The sequence below is a fragment of the Amphiura filiformis genome, chromosome 10 (genome assembly GCF_039555335.1).
Source record: "Amphiura filiformis chromosome 10, Afil_fr2py, whole genome shotgun sequence".
NCBI classification, from domain to species: Eukaryota; Metazoa; Echinodermata; class Ophiuroidea; order Amphilepidida; family Amphiuridae; genus Amphiura; species Amphiura filiformis.
The window spans coordinates 49,602,410-49,614,932 of record NC_092637.1 but is presented as its reverse complement, the minus strand read 5'-3'; the positions used below and the strand labels follow the sequence as shown (position 1 = coordinate 49,614,932).

The window sequence follows — 12,523 nt, the reverse complement described above, 5'->3', positions numbered from 1 at the left end:
ACCGGTCTTTTCAAAGATACTAATCTTACTGGTGCAAGTGATCAGCATGAGATAGTTCAATGCAGAGGTACCACGTGAACGTACCAGTGCAGCACAGCACTGCAAAAAATTGTTTTCACCTATTGCTATGGTAGTTAATCCCATTATTACATAACTTTGCCAGCGTATACTGCTTAAGAACCAGTATATAGTCCAATCTTATTCCATTGTGAGCGATATCCAAGTTTTGCATTTTTCTCAGCTGTGATTTTTCACTAAAGCGATTAGCTTTTAGGGCGTTGCTCTCCTTCTCAACATTTTTTGCAGCATTAACTACTGTACATCTACTGTGGAAGACATTGCAGAAAAATGCAGCAATATCTCTTTTGCAACCACAAAATGCCCGTAAATAGCGGAAAATGTCAGACTACATACTACCCTGGAAGCAAATTGGACATGCTGGTCTTTAGTTTCTTTGTATTTTAACACTTCTACAAATAAACCAATACAGTTAGTGATCTTAACTAGTTGACAATGTGTAATAGTTTGCCAATAAAATCATAATTTTAAGTAAGTGCTTGTATTATTTCAAATGTTTATTTCATTTCTTCTTTTTATTTGCTTCTTAGCAAAAAACAAAACAAAAAACACATTAAAGTTGTTCAAAAATTAAGTGACATTTTAATATTTAATACAAATACATGGACATCTTGACAGGTCCATTAGGTTCTTTAGTGTCAAGAAAATAAATTATTTATATATGTGATGCGATCAAGCAAAATCAGTCAGAACTCGGAAATATTGATTTTGAGATATAGCTCCACAAAGCAAATATTTCCTTTTGTTTCCTATTGTTTTGGAAACTCTTTAATTGCTCATATCTTTGGAACTGATTGTTCATTTTCAATGGGGTTTTCTTCAAAATCCAGCTTTATAAATGCTTTTACTATCCTATAAGAAACTGAAAATTTAATATTTCCGAGTTCCGACTGATTTTGCTTGATCGCATCACAAATTTATGAGATACAATTCTAAAGTGTTCCAAAAACCTCATAATGTACAGAAATTATGTCACTGAACTTATTTTGACATATAAGTGACACTACCTAATAACTTAATTGTTGATCTTCCATACACTTGACTTTTCACTTTATCTTAAAACAATGGGCTATTCAGATGATATTCATACACCCCCTATGGAAGATATAATCTTAATCTCTAACAAAGGGGGTTTAGAGTTCCAATGAAGTCATCCATTCAGATAACCCCATGTCAGATGTTAACATAATGGCAAAAGAGAACTGACGAATATCATTTAAAAGCAGGTTTTGTGTTCTGAACCACTCTTCTTAACACAACAAATAAAAAGATTTTGCAAAAGCATCCTCCTGATAATGATATAATGGGTGACCAAAAGAAAGATAGACCTCAATCCTTTTTTTGCCACAAGATTTTTAACCCCCTGAAAATAGTAACTAGTTTTGTTACAGGATGCCATTCAATCTTTAAGGTTATTCAACCCTTAAGGGATCTGGAATGAGCGTTTTGAGCGTTTCAACAGTATTTTTTGTGGGACATGAGAGCACATCAGACATATCGAATTGCATTCTGAATACGGAGAATGTCTTTCTCATATCAAATAATTTTCATTTTTTGAAATTCACGATATAATACAAATTTTATGACAAATTATTAAAAGTTGATATTTTTCACATTTTTGATATATAACAGTCCTCGAAGTGAATTTTATAAATCTAATGATATATTCTTAAAGTGTATGTAGGTGGGAGGAAAAGCCGACGATCAATTGAAAATTGTGACCTTTCATATTAAAGATATGGATTTTTTTCCCCAAAAGACTTTATTTTATTTTGAGTGTTTTGGGAAAAAAAATCCATCTCTTCAATACGAAAGGTCAAAATTTTCAATTGATCGTCGGCTTTTCATCCCACCTACATACACTTTAAGTACATATCATCAGATTTATAAAATTTACTTTGAGTACTGTTAAATATCAAAAATATCAATTTTAATCATTTGCCATAAAATGTGTATTACATTGCAATTTCAAAAATCAAAATTATTTGATATCAGAAGGACATTCTTCGTATTCAGAATGCAATTCGATATGTCTGATGTGCTCTAAAGTCCCACAATAAATACTGTCCAAACGTTCATACTCCATCCCTTAAGAGCCACAGCTTCATAAACTGGACTATGATACAATATTAGACTTCATGTTTGTAACTGTTATTCAGGTTTTTGGAACACTTGTTGAGAATACATTACTGACTCCCATACATGCAGAAAGAAACTGAGCTCAAAAAGAAACTTATAATTTTTCACAACTTGTGAATCAAAGGGTCATATCTTAAAATCCTGTCCATCAAAATGAACCAAAATTACACACAGGATTACTTCAATACTCCACTCAAAACACATGTCAGTAACCAATTGCAAGCAGTTGTCCAACTGACACAACAGCAAAATGCACTGACACGGAACAACTTCCTGGACCACTTTCACAGCCCAATATTTGGCACCCAGCACAAGAAAGCTGTAAGAATGCATACAAGATCCTTGCATAGATGATAAAAGCGGTGCTGCGTTCTGCTTTTCACACACTTTCTTCAAGAAACAGGTCTTGATCCTTACTATTCCACTTACTCTTTGGGAATATCACCTGTGCAAGGATCTTGTCATCATTCTCACAGATTTCTTGTGATGGGTGCCAATTATTGGGCTGTGAATGTGGTCCAGGAAACAATTACATGTCAGTGCATTTTGCTGTTTTGTCAGTTGGATAACTGCTTGGTTACTGACATGTGTTTAGAGTATTGAAGTAAACCTGTGAGTATATTTGGTTCATTTTGATGGACAAGATTTTAGAATATGACCTTGTGAAAAATTATAAGTTTCTTTTTGAGCTCCGTTTATGATAGGTAAACAATTACCGTAAGGATCATTTGCATTTCAGTGGTTACACAATATATTTATACATCACAAAACTACAGAAAAGGTCCAACTCCAAGGTTTCATGCAGTTCAGTTCTGGCCAATTTTTCCATGCACACTTATAACATGGAGACATATAAAATAAAAACTACAGAAGTCATCATGCAGTTGCTCACTTGACTTTACATTTGTGCCCATCCACCACAAACTGGTCGTAAAGTTGGCATTTTCCATTTTGAGATACATAGAAATCCATACTGTTTTTGATTGTAAAATATATTAGGAATTTGACCTTTGATGAACCATATAACTTCACTTCCAGATGTCCGATGAAGCTGGTTGAGGTGTCATTTTAAAGCTGCATGTGCACTTGTTCAAAATCTGCAATAAACAGAAAATTACCTAGGGCCGACTTTACTACCACTTCGTGGTGGATGGTCACATTTTAGCATCTGATACCATCACACTTTCTCTTCCCATCTACCTATATGCAGGTTTCATGATTGACAACAAGCAAATTTTCTTGATGGCCTGAACCCACAATGGATGTAACTGCATGGGTAGCTGATCTATTTCTTGAAAATTGACAAGTGACCAAGTACTTGTGGCATTGAACATTTATGGGGGCTCGTACGGGGACACATGCTACAACAGGGGTCAAAGGGGTATCTCCGTGTGTAAAAAATGTCATCATCCAATTCTGGAAATGGTAAAAAAATTCTTTCACAGCCCCATTCTAGAATTCATTTATAGTATTTACATAACAGACAAAATGACAACATAGTATCAAATTTGAAGTGGCGAAATAAAAAGATAACATCTGGCAAACACAAAAAAATTTAAATTGCTTGTTGTCAATCAAATGACCGGCAGGTCAGATACTGGATGAAGTCTGATGTTACCATAGGCTCCATAGCCAACATTAAAAGTTACAAAACTCAAGCACCTTAAAAATGTGCATTTCAACTACTGGATGCCACTGAACATTTGCAAATTGAGTAAGCTACATGCAGTTTCATACCTCTTAAAATTGACCAAACACATTATTTTGCAGGTGCTTTTTAACATGAGTCACACTTACATGTACATGCAGTTTCAAAGCATGAACATTGATCACTGTGATTTTTAACATGTTTAATGTTTAAATATCATACAATACATCGAGGTAAAATGCAAAACTTGGTTGGCATAACAAAATTACCCACATGTACTGATAACAATTTTTGATTTTTGATATATTTGTAATATATTGAGGCGCAAAAGTGTGCAGCTATCCATGACCATGCATCGATCATTTAGGATTTAAGTGTTTTGTTGTAATGTGTAGGGCATAGAATTGTCTTCTCATGAGACACATACATGTATGTAGCATCCTACAAACTGACTTTCCCTGACCTGCCTTTTTGAAGGCAACCCCACAGCAGCTGAAGGAGTATCCCATTATGCTTTTGCGGTACCATAATAGAATTCCACGTACCATTGAAAATGTACACAAAATCCCTCATTTCAACTTTTATTATTCACTTAAATTGTGGGTACTTTTGTTTGAAAAAGATAAGTATTGTGAAACTATCCATAGGTCTCAATTAGGCCTGGCATTTTCGGTAATTTGTACCCGGTACCAAGATTTTTCGGGCGGGTAACCGGTACCAAATTGCAAAAAAAAAAAAAAAAAAAGGTTTTTTAAGTGTTTTTTTTTCGGTTTTGTTTTGTAGTGTCGGTGGACCTAGACCTAAATGCTAGGATCATTCATGGTTGACCTAAAAAAAATTTAAAAAATTTCAAGATGTTTTGTATTTTTAATATGAAAATTGATAATTTTTATTCATGTCATACTCTATTAATGATTTCAAAATGCATTGAATTGAATTTGATTTTTTTTTTAGGTCAACCATGAATGATCCTAGCATTTAGGTCTAGGTCCGGGACACTACTAAAACCGAAAAAAAATAAAAACTTGAATTTGGGTACCCGGGCAGGGTATTTCCTGCCCGGGTAATGTAATCTCGGGCGGGTACCCGCATGCCCGCCCGAAAATGCCAGCCTTAGTCTCAATCTTTAACTGGCTCTTACTTATATTTTGCATACATTTGCTATGGAGCAAGTAGACACACTGCAATGCATGATGGGATAATCCCTTCAGCCGCTGTGAGGCAAATCTGGCCAAATACCCTCAATTTGTTTACCGTGCACACTACCGGCAAGAATAAATTCTCAGAAATATGCAACATAACTAGATATTTTCTATCTACATTGCATTTTAAATACTTCCATTGCAAGTATCTTTCGAAGCTTAAAATAAAACATTTTAAGGAGCGATCCTAGCTATCTTTATATACAGCATTTCCTCCCACATTCCAGAAAAATACAGAACGACTTTTTTTTTTTTATTAAAAAATAAAATACTGTTTTAAACTGGCCAGATAATACACAGCTCAATCCGAATAATTTAGCTCAACATAACCATTGCTAACTGGGAACAACAGCTCAATTCCGTATTTGATCTAATTCTAGGGGAAAAAAAAGGGTCAAAACTATATATGCGTTCACAAGTGCTAGAATTAAGGTTTGTACAAAGACTAATTTTAGTCTTTGGTTTAGGATTTTGCTGTTTTATCTTGTAAAACAGAAAAACATGTCTTGAACTGAAAACAATTAGTTTGTATTTTACTAGCAACCGTAGCACTCTCTAACTGTAAGAACAAGTGATTGACTAGAATGGGCCATTCAATCTAATTTTCAGCCTGATAAGCACCTCAATTTTGGGCTAAAATAGTATACAATTTGTGCCCAATTGTCATGTCAAACAGTATGCCCACATAGAAATTGTTTATCTTTGCTCCAATCCCAATCCCCCTCAATCATCTCCCCGTTATGGTTAAGGTAAGTATGTGTATTAGGGTTTATTTATAACAACTTTTATCGGGTTATGGACTAGTGACCCTTCGGACAACCAACCTGTAACTCTGTACTGATAATAATCGCACCTGGAAAATAGTTTTACAAGCCCGACATATGCACACTATATTACTGCAGTAATGCATTATTTCTACCAGATTACCAAGGGTCAAATTTTAATGGTTACCACTTCATTTTAAAGCAGCTATGACACCAATGTTATTAAGGCTCTTAACACCTTTACACTGTGCAGAGACTACAAGATGGAAGACGCAATCATTATTTCTCAAGATGTGAAGAGTCCACATATTAAAAGCATCTGCTTATCTCTTCATAAGAAAAGTTGATACTATAGTAGGCCAAACAAAATATCTTAAACCATTTGTACGTGTTTGTTTTGCGGTTTCAGAGAAATTGGTAAAATATAGGTAACAAAATATAGGTAAAAATATAAAGGTACATTGTAAAATAAATGATGTATTGAAAGCACTTGCATGCTTGTTGGAAGAACTGTGTGTCGGAATAGCCCAAGTTAGTGTACATGTAGCTGTTACTTTATTGAGGGAAAATGAGCTTTAAATACCGTATACCATAATTTTAATTAGTGAATATATATCGTTACGTGTTTACGAATATAGTTTTGAAGTTCCGAACATCTCAAGTTTATTCTGACTGAGTTTGAGTCGGGTGGAGGAGGAAACATTTCGCATTGGATTTAAAATTCTTAGCAAGCTTTAAAACATACTTCCATTTTTTTCACTATTCACAGCCTTACCCTTACAACCTTTATAGGACTCAAAGCTTGTAAGAGTCATTGTACATTGTACCAACTATGATGCTCACTGGGAAGGGTATCTTATCAGTACAAAATGAAATTGGGAAGAATTCAGAATCCAGACTTCTAAAACAAAGATGCTCTGATTCTAACAACAAAAGAAGAGTTCAGGCCCAAAATGCGATATATATACAATGCTGCTTGTTTATTCTGCATTATTACAATATTATTGATAGTTATAGGTAATGCCTGGAAAGAAAAATGTATAATCCTGGCAGCTCCTTCCAGAGAAATAAAACCTCCTTGACAAAATTATGTAATAATCTTTGGCAAAGAGTAACACAATTGTGACACAATCAAGTGAAAAGAGTCAGATGTCGCTAATATAGATTTTGAGATATTGGCAAAGAAAGTGTTAAAAATTCTTTTGTTTTATATTGTTATAAGCAATTAATAAATTGACTATTAGGTCCGTATGAACAAAAGAGTTAGACCGGGTCTAAAGTTAGACCTGGTCTAAGCAGAATTTAGTCTCAGGAGAAAAGACATTTTCCTTTACATTTGCTTAAGTTATTTTGTATTATTTTTAAACTTTGCATTTAAATCTTTAGAATTTGCTATCAACTATAAGAAGGAAATAAGAGTAAAAGACCATTCCTGATGGAACTAAATTCCACTTAGACCAGGTCTAACTTTAGACCCGGTCTAACTTTTTTGTGCATACGGACCTTAATGTCTTCTTTGACATTATTTAAAACTCATCTTCGTCCAGGGTCGACATGGGACTCATTCCCCTTGATCATGACACAAAATCATACATTATGGCTTTGATACAAAAACAGACAAAGCAGCCTTTGGATATATCCCACTTAGCACCTCAACTCTTCAAATATTCCAGCCTTGTTAAATACTAATACTATGAATACCTTAATAATCCCCTACCAGTTCCAGTGGTGTTATGTTAACGCAGTCTCCTGTGTTTCCGACTCGGTGTCAGATCCGCTGTCAATGTCCATGGGTTCGTGAATATATTTCTTGTCTCCAGATTCTGAAAAATCAGCAGCAGTATCGCCAGAGCCTTCCATCATCCATTTGGTTGTGAGTAGTCCTTCGACCCGACTGGACCGCTGGCGTGGATCCTGGTTGTACTGATGCCCACTTCAGCTCCTATTGTGTCAGTGAAAAGAAACAGACAAAAGATACAAAAATTGGTTACTTTTGCTATGTTAAGCTTTCTAGATGAGAATTCATAATAACTAATTTACGAGTACGCCGTCGGCAGTTTTCCCGTTAAAGGGGCATACAGTGCATATGTGACCATCCAGCACAACTGAGCCCTGAAGTCGCCAATCATCATTTTTGAGATATTCAACCAAAATATTCTGCTTGAAATTAGCTTTAAAATGATGTATATCATGTCTACAGTACTTGACATTTAAGTAGTGAAAAATCAATAAAACGGTCAATAAATCCTTTGTTTCCTATTGTTTATTGTTAAGTTCAATGGAGCATATCTCAATAGTGGCACTGGCGACATCTGGGCTCAGTTGTGGTGGATGGTCATATATAGTAAATGTGCACAATTTTGTGTATGGCAAAAAATTCTTGCGTCCAGAATGCGAAAGAAATTTGAGCAACTTCAGCTCCTATTGTGTCAGTGAAGAAAGAGACAAACAAAAGATACAAGAATTGGTTACTTTTGCTATGATAGGATTTCTCAATGAAAATTCATAATAAGTTATAGTACTTTTCACGAGTATGCCATCAGCAGTGTTAAAGCAGGTGCACAGTGCATAGTAAATATATACAATTTTGCATCCAGCTAAATATTCTTACATCCAGGATGTGAAGGAAATTTTAACAACTTTCCATAGCTGTAGTCCGTACAGAACTAGTGTTCAACGAAGGGATAATAAGGTTATCAGTTTTTTTCCCCCTTTCATTTCAAAATCCAATTTCATTTTAATTAACTTCTACTTCACTTTTCCAGTGCCAGGTAAACATTTTGAATAAAGAATGAGACCACAATGAGGCAACAGAACCAAATTGGTTCGACCTTTCGATCGATCTTCGATGCCTGGTCGATCCTTACTAGGCCATCTTAATTTAATAGTTTGTCTCAAAGCCCTCCCCAAGTTGAAAACCTAATGTGGAATGTTTTTTTTTTTATTTGTGTGTGTGTGTGAATAATGCGCAAAAAGCGAACAATTTTACTAGTGCACGTGGGGGCTTTGAGACGAACTATTCAAATAAGATGGCCTTTTTTATAAAAGCAATGCATTTACTTTTGTTTAATTGTGATTACATATGAATCTCTGTGCATGTAATTATATTGACCAATACAAATTTACCTGTAATTCTGATTAATTAGTTGTTAGTTAATAATTAAGCATCGAAGCAGCATCAACAGTTGATCCAAAGATCAAACAAATTTGGTTCTGCTGCCTAACAACAACAAAGAAATAAAATATCTGGAACTACTCCTATAAAATGAATTCTGACACTGATGTTTTGCCATTGCATAACCACGTTTCATTTTTATATATGCCAGCCTCCAGGTAGTTCTCCAAAACTGGGATTCAAATCAAAAGGTGTGCACAGCTACCACTATGATATTTGTTGAGTAGTTTTGCCAGATTTTGCAACCAAAAGGCACAGCAAATGATGTGTGATGGCACATAGCATTTAAATACTAAATAGCCCTGTTTTCATTTACAGTGAAAGAGTACACAATAACATCATTGGGTGCTACATATCAACCATTATAGGATGAAGACCAACAACAACTGAAGGCAATGTTAAATTATGTTGACACAGGAGTGAAAGATTGAAACAGCCTCCTAATCTTTTCATGAAAACATTGCAATTTGCATAATATTGCCCAGTTTGGTTTCACAGGTTATTTAAACTAAACCATAGGGTAATAAAAAGTAGAAATTCAAGAAAAATTGAGGGCATCATTGTGAGCAAATCACACATTATTGCTTTAATCCACACAGGGAGTGTGGATTTAAATGAGGTTACCTGAATGGTTGGTAACTCCATTTGAAATCCACACCCCATTTGTAGGAGATTAAGGTCATAACTTCCATAGGAACATGTATGGACTTCAACTGGAATAGCCCAGTGGTTGTCAAAATGTGTCCAATTGTGCAGGATAGGTGGCTACACGGTTATGGCAACCTTGATAACGCTTCTGAAAAGTTACTGGAGTGCAGATTTTCCAGATATTGTGCAACTGGTCTATTAAAAATAAGTTGCTCTTGTTTTCAGCGTAAATATAATGTCTCACGAGATATGAAACTAATTTTCAGTCTAATATTGTGTCAAACAGTATGTGAACTTGAAGAGAAAATAGAGTTGCTATGAGCCATGGATTTCTGTTTTATCTCCTTTTACACCATGTCTGTCTCTCTCCCAGACTCTTCCATGTTAGGGGCCCACCATTTGATTTCCAGGGGAGTGGGATTTTTTTTTTGGTTTTTGGGGGGGAAATCGCCCACTATATAGCTTGTGAGACAAAAAAAAAAATTGCCTAACTGATGAGTAAAAAAATGTCTCCCACCCAACTTTGTATAAAGGTATATATTAAAATTGAAAATAAACAAATTTTGCCGCCTTCAAATTTTGGCAGCAAAAAAAATAAGATAATCGTCCCGACCCAAACTACCATATTTCCATGAAGATCAAATGGTGGATCCCTTATGTACAGTTAATTCTCTCAAAAGTACTCTCATGTACAATATATTCATTTCTTTTTTTTTGAAAGTATGTTTTCATTAATTAACTTCGAAATCCACTTATCAGTAGGCCCAAGTATTTACTTCCTTTAAATTCCATACCTATCTACCAGTTAATCTCGCTGTCTTTTTCTCCAACAGTCTCTACCTCCAGCTCAATAGACCAGGACAAGCAAACATATTTATATGGGCCTGATGGTGGAATGCTAGACATAAGTATATCCTAAGCACACATATTATTCCTGTTCCTTTCCTACAATTCATCGGTTGATATTTCTAATATATCTTCTTTTCCCATCAATCAATACTTTTCTCTTCTTGTCCGATATACCATTTCACATATCTAGAGTCCGAAGTTTACCATTTTCTAAAAGCCATTTTCCGTGTTGTAATCCGTGAAATAATCCGTAAAATTGGTAAATCTGTGTTTCATGAATAAAGCTTAAAATGTATAAACAATGATATTAATGCCACAATGAATCAAAAGTCAATATCACAATCAAATTTGCTCTGATTGGAATATTCTCACGAGAATCATGATAATAATCTGACTGTTACGATGTTTGTAGGGGTATTAGGGGGTTCATGCCTTGGTAATATACCTTTATTTCAGTATTATTGAACAGTATTATCATAAAAATTGACACACACAACTCATGATTGTTTTTAACATTTATCTTATCTTTTAAAAAAATTTTTGTCACATCATACAAAAATATCATTTTCCGTGTTGTACCTCCGATTCCGTGATTTTTTCCCGTTTTCCGTAAAACAGAAAACTTTGGACTCTACACATGTCCTACCTTGCCCTCCACTTTTTCCAATTCCCCAATATTACTTTTGTTAGTTCTGTCTTCCTATTTATAATGTATATTGTTTGGTCTCTAAGCTCTATCAATCTTTCAAATTCAAATTAACTCCTTACTGTCTAGTTTACTGATTTCCCCATTGTATATTGCATACCCAATTTCATGATGAATCCCTTCTATAAAGTCAATATGCAAATAAACGATTAGGACCTTTGCAAAAAGAAACAGTATCTTAATCAACCATTCCACTGTGATTTTCCCTATTCACCTCAGCTCTTTCATCCCCATCTCTCTCTCTCTCTCTTCCCATGTCTCTCACTCTCTCTTCTCTTTCACTTTCAAAAAATAAAACTTAATTCTCTGCATGCTAGCCATAGGCTTCAACATAAAAAGTTTTGAGATATTTTCTCAAATTATCAAAAGCTATTTTAAGAACCACTGAACCAATACTAGGCCTGTTTGTACTCATTTTAATGCATTTTACATACTGATTCCAAATATGGTCATAACAATAAACAATTCTGAAATTTGTGAATTTGAAAAAAAAAAATTGAAACTTGTCATCTGCTGTCAACACCTGCGTAGAGAGAGTTAAGGGTTTGGTCTCAAAAAAAAAAACATCGAAAGTTTGGTGCTTCATTGCCTTTGTTATTTTCATCATCATCTGGTATTATTGTATATTTGATTTTGTAATTATTGTCTGATAATAAATTTATACTGTCTGGTCTGGACCTCTTGTGTATTGAAAGAGATTACCACAATACAGATAAAAAATGAATGAATATAATCCAACCTAATTTTTATAATTAAACTCTCTTTACTGAAATATAAGCATTCATAAATTTTAAACATTTGAGAGAGTTAGTAAGTAAATTTTTGACTCCAGAAAACTGGATGTATTTTTTTTTTTTTAGCAAGTGTAAGCATAACTGGTTATAGTGGTTCGGAAATTTTGGCGGGGAAAATCCAATACATATGAGCCTGATCCCATCAGGACCCAAGTGTGTGTTCAAACCAACCGACTGGTAAAACAAACAATATTACGATGTTGATTTTCTCGAATATAGCATTCTTGGTGGCCAGGATAGGAAATTGATTGACTGTAATAATGCAAATGGCAGCTATATGTCTGTGCACATACAATGTTCTTGCACTCACAAAACAAACTGTTCTTACAAATACATTGTATTGCAAATATCTTAGAACTTCTGAAAATAGGGTGATAAGTGCATTTCTACATGTTTTCTGACTACAAAATAGCCTTATAATTTGGATATATGGGGTGCATTTCTGTGTTTTATGACAGGAAAATAGCCATGTTAAATTTGGAACACCGAGTGGGACAGATATAGGTCTCTAAATGAATAT

General features: G+C 34.5%; 1 protein-coding gene across 1 annotated transcript in view; it reads right to left on the bottom strand.

Moving 5' to 3' along the window:
- Positions 1-4,901: 4,901 nt before the first annotated feature.
- Positions 4,902-12,523, bottom strand: part of LOC140163000 (delta-1-pyrroline-5-carboxylate synthase-like) — a 72,128-nt gene continuing 64,506 nt past the window's right edge. Inside the window, 2 exon segments of the mRNA XM_072186334.1 lie at positions 4,902-7,720; positions 7,723-7,773. Coding sequence (XP_072042435.1) covers positions 7,563-7,720; positions 7,723-7,773 — 209 coding nt within the window. The 3' untranslated portion in view covers positions 4,902-7,562.